Genomic DNA, 20,822 nt, shown 5'->3' with positions numbered 1-20,822 from the left:
ACCATCTAGAGAAGCTCTGAACACAGCCAGGTAAATAAATACCTGGTTTGGCTTCATTAGGACAGTGTCAGCTTTCCTCTGCATCTATTACTGACATTTCCAGGACCCACTGTCCTGCCTTCTGCCGCTCTTCTCCCAGGAAAAGATCTTAAGAGGCTGTGATGGCTGCTTTATTGGCGGCTTAGGCTATTTGGTAGGTAACAGGAAAGTTACAATGTAATAATCTGCCATCCACCTTGATTTTATTCTTCCACCCTCACCCCTGGTGTCCAGAGCTGAGCGAGCTGAAGCTGAATATCAGTGTGTATAGATGTCAAAGCAAGGAAGATCGATAGTAGACAGCAGGAAGAACTTCCTGGTGGTGAGTAGATTGGCTTCCAGAATGGATTATTCAGAAATGACTGAAGAATTGTCTCTGCCTGCCCTGGTCCAGAACTTATCCTGCCAAGAGTCTGCGAAGATGTTGGGATGGTCTCTGTAGGATTCTCCTACTTTATCCTTTTAAATTTCTGGGAGAAGTCAGCTGGAGACCAGAGCTCCTCTGAGACTGAGGTGGGAAGAGGATAAAGATTTAGCAGAAACCAGGGAGAAAACTTCTGAATTCAACTAGGATTAGCCTTTGAACCATAGGGAGATGGCAACCAATATTTTCCAGCAGAAACTGAAAAATGCAGAATGGGGGAAGAGTCTGGTGAGTTATGAAAGGCAATTCTAAAGAGTGAAATCGATCTGTGTCATAAAGATCTTTCTTCCTGCTTGTATTTTGTATCCCATCCACTCTGTCTAAAGTAAATAATAAACAGACCTTGAAAGGAAAAGGTCACAAATGGGCAAGATAGAGGGGAAGGCTGGACAGGGGCAGGGTAGCCTGGCTGGCTGGTATGAATGTTTGAGTACCTCTGACCAAGGTCGTCCCTGTGTAACCCTCTGGCCTACCACATTCCATTAGCAGCTAACCCAATAGAGCACAACCCATTAGCACCCCCTAGTACTGTGGAGCCCTTTGAGATACCGTGAATCCACGGATCCTAGAGATGGATGGGAAGGACTCAGGAAGGTGAAGAACAAATGGGTTTTGGAGTCTACAGACTTGGGTTTGCATCCAGATTCTGCTGTGTGATTTTCAGGTAAACCTCTTAACTTGTCTAAACATCATTAAAATGGAGATAACCACAGGTGCTTCTTAGAGCTCTGGGAGGATAAAATGTGAACCCGTGTGTAGGGTATATAATAGCTCAATACCTAATGTATAATAAGTGCTTGGGCAAGGCTCTTTCTCCTTCCTCCCCAAACATAGGAGCTCCCGCAAAGCTCTTGGAGTGGTGTGTGCAGGGGGTGAGGGTTGAGGAAGGGGAGCTGATGGGGAGCCTTCAGCACAGTCTACTTGAAGCCTGCTGGGCTCTGCTGGGTCCAGGCAGGGATGGCCCAGCCCAATCCTGGTCCTACGGTTCCCTCTCTAGGACAAGATCGATCTATACTCAATGTACAATTGCAAATGTATCCCAGGAAGCCATCACGGAGGTATGTAGGAGACAAGAAGAGGTGAGCAGAATGGAGAGGGGAGCAGCAAGGCAGAAGGCAGCCAGCCATGAGGGCTGCAGAGATGTCAGCAGCATTTAAAGGAATGGACTCCTGGGTGAGAACTCCATTGCTTTTCCCTGGAGCAGGGGAGAATCAGCGTAAGGCAGTTCAGCCTCATAAAACATTAAAATAAATGCATAATCTGAGCAGAGAGGAAAGGTTACTCTAGAAGAAGCATAACCAGACAAAGGCTGGTAAGCGTCTGGCCGCTCCCAGGGCAGTGCAGTCTGGCTGGCTGGTCTGGCACAGGGGCAGAGTTGTTGGCTGCAGATCAGGGGCTTGGCCTCTGGCCTGAAATGCCAGACAGGGTTAAGGGATACGTTGGCTGACATTAAATAGCCACTGAACCCCAAAAGGAGGCCATATTGGAGTGGGGCTTGGGGGAGGATGTGATGCACAGCAAAGACTGTGTGGTGGGGGAGGAGGGAGAGAGGAGGAAAGAAAAAGAGGATGCAGAAGAGAGAAGATGGGGAGCTGAAGTCTTGGCAGCCCCACTTGGTGAAGATCAGAGCCACTGCTAGAATAATGACCTGCCATAGATTTGAGCTGTTTCTCAGAGTGCTGCAAGAAAGACGTAAATTACACGTGAGGTCTAACTCCCTGGGCCACGGCCTGGGAGAGGCTGGGAGGGACCTAGTAGGACAGAGCTCCTTTGTGGCCTGGGCTGGCCTCAGAGTTGTATTTGAGGATATGTGATGGGGAGGAGGATGGGGACTTGTCAGCCCCAGCCCATGTAAGAAGGCTCAGGGGCACAGCCTACAGAGAGAGGCCCAGCTACTGGAGGAACAGGACCAATGTGGCCAGGACTAGGATTGCAGCACTTAAACGTGCACAAAATTCTGAGAGTGGGCTCATAAAACCGGGAAGATAAATATTCTTCTGCCCAAGGCCTCAGGGACTCACTGAGCCCTGGATCATAAGAGATAGTGGTGGCATCAGAAGGGTAGACTCCCAGCAGGCGTGGGGTGGGCAGAGGCCTGTCTGTTGCTCCTGTCCTAGCAGGGGCGGCTCACTGAGGAGGCATCCAGTCCCTCTTGCAGCAAGTGCTCCTCCTGTTTCTAAGAACTGGGTCCTCCTGAGATTAGAGCTTCTGGAAGGCTGAGTCTCCAGGCCTCTAGGGCAGAAGCGAGACTGAGCCTTCTTCCCATGTCCCTGCCCCCGCCCCCACCCAGCTCCTGACCTTATGCCTGACCACCAAGCTCCATCTGCCCCCTAAGGACCTGGCGGGAAGGCCCTTGGGGCAGACAGGGGCTAAGGGGCCACCTTCTCACTGTCTCCTGAGGATCTGAAGGGGAAGGATTGATGGATCCAGGAAGGACCAGGAAAGATGCCAGCACTAGACAGAATCTCTGAATTTCTGAGTTTGTCTTCTCTGGGGAAAAAGGAGGGGGAGAGCTGACAGAATGGGGGGGCAGTCACTCTGAAACTTGTCCCCTACCATTTTTTTCTCCCATGGAAACAGAACTAGAGAAAATGGACTTGACACTTTGTAACTGGAGAGCCTCCAGTTCGAGTCACACCTGAGGAAGAATGTGCTGCTTGAAGAAGCAAACACTGGAATTGGTGAATGAGGAAGAAAGCAAGATAAAATCTCTTTCTAGAGAACTTTTATGACAGAGGCTTTCAAACTTTATTTTAGCAATAAAATGTAGCAATGTCTTCCCCAAAGGCATTCTTCCCCAGAATCCCGATATGTAAACAGATAACAAGGGAGCCGCTCACGTGGACGGGAGAGTGGATGCTCAAACGTCTGCCCACTTGGCCTGCCATGCCCACCACCCTCTCCAGCCTCTCCCTCTACCCTCCACCACCAAAAGGCCGCTGGGGGCACCGCCTTGGGACCCTAAGACAGGGAGAAGCTCCGCTTAAAATTCCTGCTGTCAAACACCTCCTCCGAGACCCCTCCATGCAAACATCCTGGAGCACGGCGAGCCCACTGCTTCTGTATTTGTATTTATGTTGTTGTTATTAATGACACCAACCCAGCCTTGACAGGCTCTTCCAGCCCTTAAGAATCAACCGTATCTTTGGACCCTGGGCACAGGCTCCAGCACACAGATATTCCCCAGCCCCGCCTCACACTCACCTCCTTCTCTCCACAGATGTTGCTGATGATGGAGCTGGAGGCTGGGCTGGAAGATGGCCCGAGGACAGCGACCACCCCCTTGGGGAGGATCTGACACACTGCAGCCAGCGGCAGAGACAGGGAAAGAAGCAAAGCACTCATCAGGTTGGGCTTGGGCCACGGTCCTCTCCTCTTCACCCAGTGCCCCCTGACCTTCTGCACACCCGCTCCCCAGGCCCCTGCTCCAACCCCTCCAAACCCAGAGTCTCTCCTCCTCCCCTGGACGACTGGGCCCCAGGACCATTTTATTGGAGTTTATGGGCAGCATTAAATGAGGAAATGACCCAGGTTATGACAACATACGGCCACAGCCAACAGGGTGTATAAATTGTCTGGACTGTCACTGAAGGACAGAGGCTAATGGAGCAAACCTGCAGATTCCATCCCACGGCCCGGCCTGGCATGCAGGGGGGTAGGGGGAGCCCCAGCACAGCTGCTTCATTAGTCCCCCCAAATATAAAGAGAGTCTGGGAGGAGGAAGGCAGGCAGGCAGGCGGGGGTACGAAGGAGGGCAAGGATGGCGCAGACAGGAAGAGAGCAGGTGCGGCTAAAGTCAAAGGGAGCGGAGGCAAGAAAAGAGGAAAGAATGGGAGGCAGGGAGAGAGCGAGAGGCAGAAAGGAGTCTCATCTGTCAATGGCCCTGTCGTTCACTTCGTCTTGAAGCCTGGCACGTTCCCTCCCCCAGGCAGAGCAGGTCCCGTCCTGACCGATCAGCATGCCTGGCATCTGGCCTTTCCCTCCTGGACTGAACACTCGCTCACCTGTCCGGGATCAGTTCCGACACCGCCTTCTCCTTAGACCTTCCTGGGCTCATTTATTTATGTATTTGTTTATCGAGATGGAGTCGCACTCTGTCACCCAGGCTGGAGTGCAGTGGTGTGATCTCAGCTCACTGCAACCTCCGCCTCCCAGGTTCAAGCAATTCTCCTGCCTCAGGAGTAACTGGGATTACAGGCACCCACCACCACACCTGGCTAATTTTTGTATTTTTAGTAGCGACGGGGTTTCACCATGTTGGCCAGGCTGGTCTTGAACTCCTGACCTCAAGTGATCCACCTGCCCTGGCTTCCCAAAGTGCTGGGATTATAGGCATGAGCCACCGCACCCCACCACTGGGCTCCTTTAGATGGAATTAACACTGCCTTGGGCTCCCAAGGCCTGGGGTTCATGCCTCTAGTCGAAGACACTGTATCTATTTGGGTTTGTTGTTTAGCGCTCTCCTCTCACTAGATTTCAAACCTCTTAAAGACAGGAACTGAGCCACATTTATCTCCCAATCCCCACTTCTCATCTCTTCAGCGTCCGGCACAATGTATTCTAGAGACTAGGAGCCCAGCTCAGATTTGCTGAGTGAATGTGTGAAGGAATGGGATGTGTAATCAGAAGAGGGGGAGAGAATCTAAGATTTTAAAATGCTAGAGACTGAGAAAGGAAGGATGGGAGAAAGAGGGAAACACAGAGAGAGAGGACAGAATTCTCAGTGCACACACTGTGGTATCAGAGCCAAGGGGCTGCCCCTCAGAAAACGCAATTGAGGTTCTCCACTGCATCCTTGTCTGCAAAACTCAAGGCTTAACTCCATACGTATTTTCTTCATACTTGTATTAGGAGTCAGGCAGAGCAATTTCCCTGAACTAGCAATTGAGGTTAAGGGACTAGTAAGGTTTCTTATTGAGCCAGCTGCAAAGCCACACCTGCCACGTGGACGCTCTTTCTTCTGGGTTAGAGTCCAATGCAGCCAGGTGATCACCTGAATGGGGTACAGGCAGCAAGGCAGAACACCAGGGTTCAAATCCCAGCATTGCAATTTACCATATGAACTACAGATCTCGGAGTCTTCTCTTAGCCTATGGCTTGGGCAGGCATCCCACAACATCCCAAAATCTCAGCTGACTGGAGGACTCATCAGTACTAAGTGTCTGGCCGAAGTAGTGATGATCAGGCTTCATCTCTGAAGAGCCTCTTCAAAGCCAAGCTATTTCCATGGGGGTTATTTCATGTGACCTCAACCAACTTAACTCTTACAGCCCACTAGGTGCTTTAAGTTCATCATCCCATCAGATCCCTACAACTGCCTTGGGGGAGTGGGGTCTTATCTCCTGATTTTACTGGTAAGGACACAGCAACCCAGAGACGTGAAGTGCCTCCACTCTGGTCACACACCTAATCAAGGCCAGAGTTGGCATCTGGATTCAAGTCTCCTGACCTGCATCCAGGGTTCATGTTCCTCTCTCATAGCCACTTACTTTGTCTGCACTGCTCCTTGCAGCCAGCCACTCCTACACCCAGCACTTCTCAGCCTCTTACAGTGGAGGTCCCCCCGCCCACTTCATCTACTTAATCCACTTTCTCCAAGGTCACCATGACCTGTTATCCCTTCTCATCCTGTTCTCTTTCTGTAGCACTTGTTGTTCTGATTGCATTGTTCTTTAGAATTTCCTAACACCGTCCAATCCGGATTCTCCTCCAGTTCTCTGGTCAGTCTTTCACTCATCGCTGACTCCTCTTCCTTCTCCCACCCACCAAATTCAGGCTTTACCCATGACTCACTCTTCCTGGGCCATTTTACCGTTGCCTATGGCCTCCCCCCTTGTCTCTGTCCAGATGACCCTGCACTCTCACCTGTGTGCTGGGTCACAAAGTCAAGTTCCAGCCACCTGCTGGACATTGCCACAGGGCCTTCCCTCTGGCATCTCGCACTCAGTTCTGTAAGAGCTTGGAGTCTGATGCATGGCTGTCTGGGTTTGAGTCTCTGTCACTTACTAGTTTCAAGACCTTGAGCAAATTATCAAACCTCTGGGCCTGTTTTCTCACCTATAAGATACTAATAACATCTCTCTCATAAGGTTCCTGTGAAAATTAAAGTGAATTAGTACTTAACATTCAGAATGGTACCTGACATGCTACATGACCCTTTTATTATTATCTCCACCATATCAGATTTGTTATATATTTTTCACAATCTGATTGGATCTCCATACTTCTATGAGGAAAATTCATTTTTACCTCCACTTTACAGCTGGGGAAACTGAGGCCTAGAAAGTTTAAGTAACTTGTTTAAGATCACACCGGTAATATAAGGTCGAACTGGGCTTAAACTTGGGGATCGACCTGGCACCAAAGCCAGTGCTCTTACCCACTCTACTTTACTCCTCTTATCTCCTCAAGCTCAAAGCCACAGTCATCCTGGCCTCTTTCTTGCCTTCCCTCACTAAAGCTGTTCTACTGCTTTACCGGTCAGGGGCCAGGTTCTGACCATCTGACCTGCTCACTCTCTGCCAGCCCTTCCTTCCTACGTCTACTGCCATGGTTTCAGGTCAACCCCTCTTTATAACCTGCCCTTCTAAGGGATCTCTTTGTCTCCAGGATTCTTCATTTCCAATCCATTTTTTAAACGGTGGGGCAAATTATAGTCCTAAAACGTAGATCGGAGTGCTCCCCCAAGGCAGAGAACCGGTCTTATTTACGTCTGTGTCCTCCATACTTAGAACAAGCCCTGACTCAGAGTTACGTGGCCAATAAACAGTTGCTGAACCACACTGAGGCCCACTCAACACCTTCCACGGAAAACTGGAAATAAACTAAATGTATAATCATAAGGGAATAGCTATATAAAATGTGGGTTGTATGCCCAAATGGAATATTATTTAGGCATTTAAAATACTTATGAACAGTTTATAATAGTATTAAAAATATTTATGTAATAATACTAAGAGCCAGAAGAGGATATAAAATTATATGTATATCTATATGAAGGCTACAACTAAGCAAATACAGAGAATACTTATACATTGAGGAATGATTATGAGAAGATGTTATTAAAGACAACATTTACTAAGTGTTAATTATGGCCCGTTCGAAGCACTCTTACGGGAACTGACTTATTTAATTCCCAAAACAAACTGATGAAATAGGTACTATTACTGTCATTCTCATTTTACAGATACAAAAACAAGACAGAGAAATTAAAGAGCAGAGTCAAGATTCAACAGCCCCACCCATTTCCCCAAAGACCAACCCCTTAACCACTGCACCACACAGCCATCCCCAGCAAATGGCAATTAACTGGGATGTTTGTAGATTGCCTTGGCCATTGGAACACTGAGTTATTGTCTTCCCTTTTTTTCATTTCACTACTTTCTATAATGAGCATGTATTCCTTTTTATAACATATTATAAAAAATACAATGCTATAATAAAAACATTATTCTGATGAGCAAGTAAAATTCGAGTGACTCTGGTCTCCTTAAGTCCTATCTTTGCAGCCCCTTCTCCCACCATGCCATCTCCCGCTGCATGCCAGTTCACCTAGAACATACTCTGCACATATTTTCCTGCCTGATCCTATTCCCAAATGGCTATCTCTAGATCAGGGGTTCTTAACCTGTAGCCTGGGGTCTGTGGGTAGAAGTCAGGGGTCTGTGAACACTTGCGGGGGGAATTACATCATTCTTTTCTCTAACCCCTAAGTGAAATGTAGCATTTCTTTCCACTTTGAATGTAGGCAACAAACCACAGTGTGTTAATAGCACCTATGACTTTGTTTCCCACAGAAATCACCCCAGTTTTCCTATCACACTACAGTGCTAAGGATATCTTGAAATACTAGTTATATTCATTATTACTTCAAGATTACGGTAGTAATTAGGCTCGATGCTATTTAATACATTAGTGAAGAAGCATATATATTAGTATACCACTATTAAAATATAACTGCATTTCCATATAGCTGGTTTCCACAGTCACCCTATCCATTTTATTGGATTTTTGTTATTTATTTTCTATCCTTTTTTATTAATAAAAAGGTTTTTATTCATTTAAAAACATTTATCTGAGAAGGGATTCATTAGCATCTCCAGACTACCATGGTCTAGGCTTCTCTTGCCCTTCTGCCTAGCAAACTCCTACTCATACTTCAGCATCCAGCTCAGATCTTGCTCCTGGGCCAGAAGGCATCTCTCCCTCCCTATATTCACAGCACACTGTGGCTCTGAGTCAGCTGCCTTTAGGAGACAGCGCAGCTTCCTTGCTCTCTGAATTCCTGGCCAGCTTCTGTCCCAAGCAGCCTGGTGATGTTGGTTCCCAACAGAGGAAAATTTCTCCTGAAAATAAATTCTTACAGAAGGCCACAATTCCTTATTCCCAATTCCAATGTCCAAAAGGCTCTGAAACTTGATGTTTTTCATTAAACTCAGTTGTTGGCAAAATCTCATCTCAACAGACAGATGTAAAGCTATTTACAATGCGTGAGTATTTGAATATAAGCATGCATTTGTTTGAGTATGGGATTACTGGAGATTCAACTTTACATATGGTACATGCACCACACAACCATTCTTTTGTTTGTTTTGAGACAGTGTCTCACTTTGTCACCCAGGCTGGAGTGCAGTGAAGCAATCATAGCTCACTGCAGCCTTGAACCCCTGGGCTCAAGCAATCCTCCTGCCTCAGCCTCCCGAGTAGCTGGGACTACAGGTGCATGCCACCATTCTTGGCTAATTTTTTATTTTTTGTAGAGATGGAGCCCCACTACATTGCCCAGGCTGGACTTGAACTCCTGGCCTCAAGCAATCCTCCCACTTCAGCCTCCCAAAGTGATGGGATTTACAGGCATGAGCCACCACGCCCAGTCCCTCAAACTTCCCAATGTCTCAATCTGGATTCTACACACATCAGGCCTCAAGAGTTTGTGGGCCTGCGCCTGCTATTCTGAGCTCCTCACACACGTGTGTCAATGTGTCCATCTCCCTCACTGGATCATAAACGGCCTTGAGATCAGGGGTCATGTCTATTCAGCCCTGGCAAAAAGAAATTGCTCATTAGATGTTTGCTCAAGTGAACTGAAATGATCCCAAATGAGTCCAGTGGAACTGAATTATGGTCTTACCAGCGGCTATGGCCTGGGGATTTCCTGGGATCTAGGAATTGGTCTTTTGTTCCCTATGAAGGGTGCCCTGCTCAGTAGAGATGGAAATCATTTATAAAGGGCCTCAGCTCTGGAACCCCTGTACGCTGATCCTGCAGGCCTAGGCCGTCTGAGCAGTTTGCAGGAGGCACAGGAAGGGAGGGAGATGCGTTTACCTATTCCTCCCAGGCAGTGGAGGAGTTGGAAGGCTCAGCTGCTGGAATAAAAGGCCATAATGGGGTGTGGTGGCCCCATGGAGGGACTTCTTCCTCTCAAAATGTCAGCACTGGCATGGATTGGAGATCCCTTAGAAGCCCAGGCTGGATGGGGGTGGTGGGGTGAGGGGCGTCATGGAACTTACCCCTTTCCCCTTTCCTGTGTCTTCACAGGCTCCCTCCTCCGGACAGAGCAGTTCAGGGAGGGGAGGGTGCGGCTGTGTCGCAGATGGTTCAGAGGGGCTAATGGTAAGTGCCACTGACTGCAGCCCCCTGGAGGAAAGGAGCAGCTTCCTGGATGGACCCAGGGGCCCAGGTCGTCCTGCCTGACAGTGAGGAGCTGCTCAGTGCTCTCTGGGCCCAGATGGCAAACAACCCTGGCCCCACGGGGCTCACAGAGATGTGCACTGCGGAGGGCTGGGAGAACTCAGAGTCCTTCACATGGAAGCACTTCCCGATGCTGCAGCCTGAATGGAGCAGAGGGTGCAGTCTCCCTCTGAGCCTGTTTATACTGCACAGAGTACACGTGAAGCCCTGGCCATCCCAGGGCAAGGCAAACAATTGCCTCATCACTTCCAAAGAACCATCTCCTCTCTTGTGCCAAAGCTGTCAGGAACGCATTCCATTCTGAACTCTCTGGGAGTAGACAGGGGACTAAATGGATTGGCCTTGCTGGCCCTCGAGCCAAGGAAGAAAGTGTGTGACGGCGGGAGTGCCACGCCCCATGACGGGCCCCCTGGTGTCCAAGAACTCCAGACGGCCATCACCTCTCCTCACCAACAGCGTATGACGCAAAGCCTTCACCTGGTCCCAAGTCACCGTGCAAGCAGCAATACCATTTACTGGGGCTTTCCAAGTGCCAGGCACACATGTCACCTGAATCCCTACAACCCTGAGAGGGAGGAGTCACTATATGAATTCTACTACTACTAAGTAACATTTAAGCACCATCTCATTTAATCTTCCCAACACCCTCATGAAGTGAGAACTCTTCTTATTCCCATTTAGAATCCTGGTGCATTGAACTCCAAAACCGGCTCTACACTGAAGCCAGGCTCTCTCCTCTGCCCCCACGTACACTCTGTTTCAGCCATACTGTCTGTCACTGCATCCCAATGTATCCCATTTTCTTCCTTCCTTAAGCCTTTGCTCATGCTATTATGCCATCTACCCAGATGCCTTCTTCTCTCTCTTCATCAATCAAAATTCTAAGGTCTGGCCAGGGGCCTCACCTGACCCCACAGCCTGCTCTACCTGTCTCCTAGTCTGACCTCCTGCTCCCCTGTCTGTGCCACTCATTGGCACGTTCTCTGGAGAGCCACCTAAGATGGTGTCATTTTGCAGATGTGTACATCTGAACTTCTTCCTGGAGAAGATCTTGAACCTCAGTTTCCCCATCTGTAAAATGAAGGGGTTGGACCAGATGATTTCTAAGTACAGCAATTCAATGCATGACTGAGCCCACCTCATGCCTGTGATGTGAGTGGCTCCGAGAAGGGGAGTAAGGAATGTTTGCTGAATGACTCATCACTATTCGTATGCCTTTCTCTTCTGGCTTCTTACTTTTTTTTCCTTAAGCCGACTTCAATTGATTCTGTTGAACTGAAGGAGGGATGCTAGCCCTCACTTCTTAGAAGCAGCTCTGAATCACCAGAGGTCATGCTCGTGGAGACTGCGAGAAGCTCGGAAGCTTGTGCAGGAGGTGCAGCCATGTGGAGCTAGAACACTATGCACCAGGCACTGGAGCCACAAGAGGCCCGGATAACCAGGGCGCCTCTAGTTTCAAGGGGAAACTGTGTGGACAGCTGATAGCATGCTTGGCCTCACAAACTGAGGCACAGGAGAGGGGTTGACAGGGAAGCTCCTGCTTCTGGGTCTGCAGGAAATTAAACCTCAAACTGGCTCCAGCAGCAGCAGGGACGGAGCCTCAGGTTGTTTGAATGGTAAAGGGTGGCGCTTAGTTAAGCTCTAATTCATTAGCCGCAGGAGAAACGCTGATCTCTAGGAACAGAGGAGGTAGCTTGTGGTAGCTCCCTGCAGAACAAAGGCTGAGGTTCAGATAAGACACGGAAGGGAAAGAAGGAAGGGCCAGGTGGGACAGGAGCTGGCCTAATAGGTCTTGTCCATCTCTGTTATTTTAGATCTGTGGGCTGTGTGGAAGGAGTTGGAAAGTCAAACACCAAGAGCCTGAGGCAATAATGGTGGAAGGGCAGAGGTGGGGGATGTCAGGTGCAGGCGGGAGAAAGCTTTACAAGTGACCCTCACTTTAAATAAACCCATTATATGAAAATCTGTCTATTTGAACGCAAGAGAACAGGGGGTGATTTTCTCCTCATATCTTTCCAGTTTCCAGGCTGGCTATTAATTAATGCCCCGTGTGATACTTTCCATCTCAGAGCCTCGCTTTCAACCATCAGACGAGGGGGCTGACCTCTGGCTTCCAGCATCGTTAGCTTCTTTACACTTCATAATCTTTGATTCTTGAAATAACCATTGCTTCCCTCAACTGACTCTCCCACCCTGAATAGGATTCATTAAGTGTGATGTGGACGGAGCTTTCTGAAATCCCTGTTACTCAAAAGTAAGGCACAACTGTGCCCTGTTGGAGTGCTACAGCCCCAGCTTCAATCAGAACCTCTGCTTTCCACAATCAAAGACATCATCACTAGGGTCTCTTTCATCCCCCTGAAGCAGAGTCCCTGGCCACAGGGTGACAGGTGTAGGGTTAGGGCAATTGTCCAGGGCCTCAGAGCCACTTGCATTTTTTTAAATTAATGATGCGAATTAGCCCTGGGCCACTAGCCCAGGGCAAACCACAGCCTTTGGCATTGGGCAGCAGCTGGCTTGAGGTGGCTCACCACAACTTTTAAAAGGCTCAGAGCTATCAGATGCATCAAGCCCAGAAAACTGGAAGAAGAAGGGGAATATCCAATTACGATGGATGCTGACATTAGGCAGGCCACTCGAGAACAGCCCTGGAGACAGTGCTGCCACATAAGCAGGGCTGAACTTTGAAACAAGAGAGAGGGGGAGGCTGGTAATTAGTTGGGAGGAAGCCTGTTCAAATGTGGGGTGAGAGAATAAAGCCAACAACAAAAGCCACAGCTGCCACTTCCTGAAGGCCTGCTACATGCGGTGCCGAGCGTTTCTCCTACACTGTTCCCAGTGACCCTATGAGGTGATGCTACCATTGCTCCCATTTTATGAATGAGGAAACAGAGGCACAAAATGGCTAAACAGCCTGTCTACATCACACAGCTAATACATGGGAGACTCAGGATTTAATGCTGGTCAGTCTGGTTCTAAAACCCATGCTCTGAATTTTTATACCACACAGCCTCGCCAAAGTAGGGATCACAGAGCTGTGGGGTCTCCTCCACCCAGAGATCCTGTCTCCCTCCTCCCTTCCTTCCCCAAATACCGTCGCTGCCCCACCCTGCAGTAGCCAACAGGTGGTAGGTGCTTAAGCCACAACCCACCTGCCCTCTTACTTTGGGAGGGAAAGAACTGGGCTGGAACCTTTCAATGAACCTTACCTGGGTAGTGTTTAAAACCCACTGTGGAGGAGCACTCTGGCTTCAGGTGAAAAGCCTTTGGAGTGGGAAGATCCAGAAGTCCCCTTTCCTAACAAATGCTAATCGTACCTCAAACACACTGAGATGTAAAAACTGAACTGAGGGCCACTTGCTAAGAAAATACCTGGTGCCTAAAAGAAGCCCATTAAAAAGATGCCCAAAGTTCTATAAGGTGGAATAAAGATATCTGTTTCCTTTATTCCCCTGATTCATCTGGCTCAATGTTTTACATATATTGACTTTACTAAGTCAGGCTGCATGGGTCATTAAAAGAGGAAATTTACATCTGCTAACGATGCCATCCATGACGGGCAAATCTTGGCTCCCTCATTTCTGCCAGAGAAGCCCTGAAGAACTGAGAAGAGAGGGGCTGGCTTTTCAAAGTATGGACTACTAAACTATTTCGAAATCTGGACCCTTGTCTGAGACCTGCCCCACTGGACAAGGAAACACTGTGGACTGGACTGGGGGTTCACAAGGAGTTGTTGCTAGCATTTCTGATTTCATTTGCAAGATACTGGGAAATCTGAATCTTCCTTCCATTATACTGGAAATTAACCTCTATGACAACTAGGATTCTTGTCTGCTCCCTGCTGAATCCTCACGGCCTAGAATAAAATATAACAGGCACTCACTAAACACTTATTGACTGAATGAATAAATGAGGGACTATTTTGGCCCTTGTTCCTCCATGCCTTCTTGGGGAGGAATCTGTGCCTGTAGATCCTGTTGGCCTCAATGGCCCTGTTCTGTATGGTATGGCCCTCCCTCAGTCACAGGACCAGGAGGGACCGAGAGTAGACCTCTGTCCAAGGGTAGTTATTAGGCAGCCTGGCCAACACCTGCAACTTGTAAGACTGGCCACACTGCAAGATGAGCTGGTCCAGTCAGAGCCAGACCTTGGGGATGCACGTTAAGAGGCAATGGGGGAAGCTGCCCCTGATGTGCACCCTAAAGACAGACTGAAAGCTACCTGAGGGCAGGAGCACATCTATCTTATTTCCTGCTTTGTTCCCAATGCCTGATATCCTGAATTATGCCTGAGATAGAGTCAATGCTCAATAAAAGTTTCTGAATGAATAAACAGAGAGTAAATCAGGTCTGGGTGGTCATTATGGACAAGTACATGATGAATAAACCAGGGAACCCAAACTAAGAGAGAGGAAAGAGCCTGGATCCAACACCACAGGAGCATGAAGGAAGCTGTGAGAGGGAGAAAGGCTGGGGAGTCTCCAGAGCCACTGCCTGCATCGCTTCTTACCTTTTCTGGATCTCACAACACCCCACATGTGATGTTTGGGCCGGTGTGGACGTACTGATTTTCTTGCAACCCTAACAGCCCAGGCAGGAGCATTACTGGATCCTCAGATGGAAGAACAGATGTATTTGAGCAAGTTGTTCTTTTGTTTTGTTTACTTATTTTTGCCACTGAGTATGGTCAAAGGTTGAAACGGGTTAGAAAGGGAGGAGACGGGGACTCTTCAAAGTCTTAGGGAATAGATACTATTATCTCTGATTTGAGGGGCTCTTCTCCTGCCCTCTGAACTGGAGCTGTTCCATTTCCAGCTTAGCCACAAGCCACTAGCCCACTAACTTGGGCCTAGTCTTGTAAAGTTGTCAGGGTAATACAAACAACAGGCTGGAGGACTGTAGGGAGGTATCATGGACTGCGCTGGGCACACAGGGTCCAGGACCAGCTCAGCCATTGTGGTCTGGCAAATGATTCAATGGCTTTGAGCCTCAGTTTCTTTTCTAAAGTGGAAGTGATAACACTTAACTCTTAGGTGAGAATCAAAAGCAGTACCCAGCGCATAGTAGGGACTCCATATGTGTGACTTGAGCGACCTACTATGTATGCCTGTAAAACACCGCAATTCACAGATTTTCCTACATTTAAAATAATTTAAATCTCACAATAGGCCGGGTGCAGTGGCTCATGCCTATAATCCCAGCACTTTGGGAGGCTGAGGTAGGCAGATCACTTGGGGTCAGGAGTTTAAGACCAACCTGGCCAACATGGCGAAACCCTGTATCTACTAAAAATACAAAAATTAGCCGGGCATGGTGGCACACCCCTGTAATCTCAGCTACTGGGGAGGCTGAGGCACGAGAATCACTTGAACACGGGAGGCAGAGGTTGCAGTGAGCTGAGATCGTGCAACTGCATTCCAGCCTGGGCGACAGAGCAAGACTCTGCTTAAAAAAAAAAAAAAAAAAAAAAAAAACCTCACAACAACCTAACAACCTGCAAGATTTGCAAAATAGAGCCTAGTATTCCTATTTTAAAGATGAAGAAACTGAGGTTTGGATAGGATAGGATAAGGGGCTTAGTGACTTATCTGAGTGAGTGGTCAAATTCCATCCCAAGTCCCAGTTTCTCCCACAACACCGCCCTTAGCATAAGGAAGCAAGGTAAGCAGTCAGATGTGTAATGGCTAAGATACCCTTGGGCTGGCCGTCTCTCTTATCACACACGAGATTTCATTCAGGGACTTGTGGACAAAATGTCCAGAAGATGAATGAATCAATATATAAAGCAATGAATGAGTGGATGAATGAATGAATGGGTATCCTGTCTTAATTCTACTCCACACGTGATTTCGCAACAAAACCTGGGAATCTCATCCAGGCTGAGAGCTTCACAGGACCTCCTGGTTCAAGTTCCTCTCCTTCCTCTGGAAATAGCGATATCAGATATCTCAGAGGCCTGGTGACTGATGGGTGCAGCTTACACCACTGCTCATCCATCCCCTGCCAGCAGAGGAAGAGGCAGCCCTGCCCAGTCTACGTACTGGTTTCTGCAGTCTCGTACTCGCTGTCTCTGAGAAGCTCAAAGATGTCCACTTCGACCTTGGCCTTGCCCAGCCTCTCAGGAGCGCGGTTGATGCGGTTCTTGGCCAGGGTGATGGAGAGCCGCTCCCCTCTGCTGCACTCCATGGGGTCGTCCAAGATAGCAGCTGTGGGCAGGCAACCACACGGAGACAATTGGTACTCCACCGCTACTGTTACCCTCCTCCTTCTCCAGCTTCCCCCTGCTGCCACCTTCCTCTTCCAGGCAGTGCCCCAAGTCCCTCTCCATCCTGCCTTGCTCAGAACCGTCCCCCAGAGCAAGTTCTTTCCAAGCTTAAGGGTCTTGGTTTGCAGCCAGGTGTAGAAGTGAATTCTAATGTGGATGCACGCCTCAGGAACCCTGTAATACCAGAGCAGGCCACTAGGGGTCCTGTCTGCACGAAGTCCCCAGGTGCAGGCATCCTGATACTTGGATACCTGTCTGCAAGCAGGCATTGTGCAAAGTGAGGCGGGTAATGGCTGTCCTTTGAAATGGTATTCTGAACATATGAGAAACTCTCCCTGAGGTGAAAGAGGGTTAAAGGATGCCAGGTCTGTGAGGGAGGGCTGTGGCCTCAAGGAGCAGCTGCCAGACACTGCTGAATGCTGGCTCCCCAGGCTCTGACACCGATGGGCCATGCCACCAAAGAGAGCTACTTAGTTTCTCTGAACCTCTTTTCTTCACTGAACATTAGAAAGAGTAGGACAACCTCACAGGGTTGGTGTGAGGATTCACTAAGATAACGTATGGAAGTGGCACAGCACACAGATTTAATCAGTGTGACTTATTCAGTGTGGATGACTGCAGTGGTGTAATACCAACAGTTGCCCAACTTCTGGGAGCAGTGTTAAGGATAAGTGTCATGGTATCACAAACAACTGGCTTCCAATCCCAGCTCCAGCCCTCCACGGCTCTGGGACCTCAGTTGCCTTGCTTTTAAGGAAGTGGAGAGAGCCTTGGGCTATTGTGAAGATTACAGGATATGGCATGGGCTCAACACAGGATCTTGCACACAGTAGGCACTCAATACATCTAGCTATAGAGATTCTTAATTCTCTTGATGGAGATGTTAAAAAAATGAAGATCACACAAAAACTTGTACACAAATATACATAGCAGCATTATTCATAATTGCCAAAAAGAAACCCAAATGTCCATAGATTGATAAATAAAATGTGGTTTACCCATACAATGGAATATTACTCAACAATAAAAAATAACAGATACTGATACATGCTACAATATGAATGAACCTTAAAAACATTATGCTAAGTGTGGCTGGACACATGTCTCATGCCTGTAATCCCAACATTTTGGAAGGCTGAGGCGGGCAGATCACTTGAGGTCAGGAGTTCGAGACCAGCTTGGCCAATATGGTGAAACTCTGTCTCTACTAAAAACACAAAAATTAGCCAGGTGTGGTGGCATGACGTCTGTAATCCCAGCTACTCGGGAGGCTGAGGTAGGAGAATCACTTGCACCCAGGAAGTGGAGATTGCAGTGAGCTGAGATAGTGTCACTGCACTCTGGCCTGGGTGACAGAGCGAGACTCCATCTGAAAAAACAAACAAACCATTAGGCTAAGTAAAAAAAGCCAGACACACACAAAAAATACATATTGGACAGTTCCACGCATATGAAATGTCCAGAATAGCTGAATCCACAGAGGCAGAAAGATTTGTGGTTGCCTAGGGTTGGGAGAAATGGGGAGTGTCTGCTAATGCATGTGGTGTTCTTTTTGGGGGTGATGAAATGTTCCTAAAATTGTGATAATAGTTTCACTACTCTGTGAATATACAAAAAAAAAAAAACACTGAATTATACACTTTAAGTGAATTATGTGGTATGCAAGTTATATCTCAATAAAGCCATTATATTAAAAGGAATATCAACCTTATCTTTCAGAGGTTGAGAACTCAGCAAAGCAACACAGGGAATCAAGCCAAATACATTTCACTGACATGTGGCCCTTGAATGTCTGTGTGGACATAGAGATCCAGGTTCTATGCTGTCTTTTCTGTGTATTGCTCCATACTCACTGTAATCCATCCCACAAACCCAAAATCAGGACACAGAATATTGCAAAGCATTTCTTCCTTGATTTATGGATTTATTTACATGCATAACTTCATTGAATAATAAAAGTTAAATGTCATTTACTCAGGTTGGCCATGCATGGGGTTACAGAGATACATCCCAAGTCCGAGGCAATCAAGTGGACTTCTAGGAATTAACTAGCAAAGTCCACACACACCTGGGGTGATTAGCCACCTGCAGAAGTGACCAGAGCACCATAAATCTGACTGAAGAGCCTGGGAACATTTAAATCACCCCCACACCCCGACCTGTGGGAAGCACGACCAGAATGAGATGGCTACTGAGAAAGCAGAAACCAAGACAGTCACACTGCGGCATAAGAGAATGACGACCTTGGAACTAGAAAGGAAGCGGGGCAGCCTAGAGGAATGCTTCTCAAATGGTGCTCCCTGGCAGGCCCCTGGGCTCCTCCAAGAAGTGGAGGGGAGGCTGCCTGGGGTCTCCAGCCCCATACCAGCTCCAACCATCACAATTCCACCTGCATCCGTTTTAGGGGTTAGGGTTCCACATAAGAGTTGACGTGGGAAAAAATGTTTTGCTATTAAAAATACAATAGGGGCCAGGCACAGTGACTCACACCTGTAATCCCAGCACTTTGGGAGGCTGAGGCAGATGAATCACCTGAGGTCACGAGTTTGAGACCAACCTGATCAACATGGAGAAACCTCGTCTCTACTAGAAATACAAAAAAAAAAAAAAAAAAAAGCCAGGCAGGCATTTGTAATCCCAGCTACTCAGGAGGCTGAGGCAGGAGAATCACTTGAACCCGGGAGGTGGAGGTTGCAGTGAGCCGAGATCATGCCATTGCACTCCAGCCTGGGCAACAACAGCAAAACTCTGTCACAAAATAAATATATAAAATAGGAAAAAATTAGCCAAGCTGTAGAACAAGGAAAAGAGACATCTACAGTATCAGGAACTGGCAGTGCCATCCAGCATGAGTTGGACAGACACTGGATCCCTGACACAGGAGCTTTACATTAAGCTACAATGTCAGCATAACCAGTTAGTGGACACTCACTTCATCTCTGCAACAAGTCCCTGAGGTGGGTGTTTTATCTTCACTTTGACATGAGGAATTGGAGGTCAGAGAGGTCGTGATCTGCCTGTTCTCACAGGTTTGAAGCATGACAGAGGAGGGAAGTGAGCCCAGGTCAGCCCGACTCCAGACCTTGCACCCTGACCAAGTTTGTCTTCCTTCTTATAAAAACTCAAGGATTTGCTGCTAAGCAGGGGGTGCGCTAGGGAGCGTGCATGAGGCTTCTAGGGACTGTAAAGGAAGCCTCCATTTACAGACTGTCAATGAACCCTAAAACACCAATAGCAACAGGCTTGCCCCTGGACCTCTGAAAACTCTCTCAGGTAACTCCCTCTCCTCCCTTCTCCCTGTCCTCCCTCCACCCCAGTGAGATGGTGTTCAGACTGCGGAGGCAGCTATCCTTCCCTTTGGGCCAAATGAGCTCACTGTTACCAACGTTTCCATCTACAACCTACTAACTATTTAACAATCACTTGTAATAAGATAAATAAGGTAGTAAAATAATCTCTCATAAAATGAGCATGTCCCCTGTGGGCCTGGGAACTGGGAATGTTTTGATGTAGTTGTTCATGTTTCAGAGTCATGCTGGGCCTGCCTCTGCCTCATCATGTACAAAGGCCACAATTACCCCTGCACCACAGGAGGCAGCACACACCAAAGGGTCTGCTCTGGAGCCCAGCAGTTCCACCTATTCCCATTTTGTTTTGGCAAAGTAAACATTCAAGAGTGTGCTATGGACTTCAGCAGGTCCCCCCAAATTCATATACTGAAGTTCTAACCCCCAATATTACTGCCTTAAAAAATAGGGTCTGTAGGACAAAACTAAGGTTAAATAAGATCATTAGGATGGGACCTCAACCTGATAGGATCAGTGTCCTTATAAGAAGAGACACCAGTGCCTCACGCCTGTAATCCCAGAACTTTGGGAGGCCGAGGCGGGCAGATCACTTGACGTCAGGAGTTCAACACCAGCCTGGCCAACATGGTGAAATCCTGTCTCTACTAAAAATACAAAAAAATTACCCAGGCATGGTGGTGTGTGCCTGTAATCCCAGCTACTGCGGAGGGTGAGGCACGAGAACCGCTTGAACCCAGGAGGCGGATGTTGCAGTGAGCCAACAGGGTCATGCCACTGCACTCCAGCCTGGTTGAAGAATGAGATTGTCTCAAAACAAAACAAAACAAAACAAAAACAAAACCTGGCACAGTGGCTCACACCTGTAATCCAGCACTTTGGGAGTCTGAGGCAGATGGATTACCTGCGTGAGGTCAGGAATTCGAGACCATCCTGGCCAACGTGGTGAAACTCCATCTCTACTAAAAATACAACAAATAGCCAGGTGTGGTGTCGGGCACCTGTAATCCCAGCTACTCGGGAGACTGAGGCAGGAAAACCAGGAGGCAGAGGTTGCAGTGAGCCGAGATTGTGCCACTGCACTCCAGCCTAGGCGACAA

At 48.1% G+C, this 20,822-nt stretch overlaps 1 protein-coding gene and 1 long non-coding RNA gene across 4 annotated transcripts in view; one reads left to right on the top strand and one right to left on the bottom strand.

Annotated features, from left to right (window-relative positions):
- Nucleotides 1-20,822, bottom strand: part of GRIK4 (glutamate ionotropic receptor kainate type subunit 4) — a 483,112-nt gene that overhangs the window by 168,589 nt on the left and 293,701 nt on the right. For all 3 annotated transcript variants that reach the window (XM_032167730.2, XM_058446675.1, XM_058446676.1), the window contains exons 4-5: nt 16,194-16,358; nt 3,668-3,765 (exon numbers count right to left, since the gene is read on the bottom strand). In XM_032167730.2, the coding sequence (XP_032023621.1) occupies nt 3,668-3,765; nt 16,194-16,358 (263 nt within the window). The remainder of the gene's footprint in view (nt 1-3,667; nt 3,766-16,193; nt 16,359-20,822) is intronic.
- On the top strand, nt 23-7,783 carry LOC116477076 (uncharacterized). Its single transcript, XR_004250336.2, has 3 exons — nt 23-193; nt 3,684-3,811; nt 7,650-7,783. It is a non-coding gene; the product is annotated as an uncharacterized LOC116477076 (long non-coding RNA).

Source organism: Hylobates moloch, unplaced genomic scaffold (genome assembly GCF_009828535.3).
Source record: "Hylobates moloch isolate HMO894 unplaced genomic scaffold, HMol_V3 SCAFFOLD_11, whole genome shotgun sequence".
Lineage (NCBI taxonomy): Eukaryota > Metazoa > Chordata > Mammalia > Primates > Hylobatidae > Hylobates > Hylobates moloch.
The sequence above is the reverse complement of the archived record's forward strand: the minus strand, read 5'-3'. Positions and strand labels throughout refer to the sequence as shown.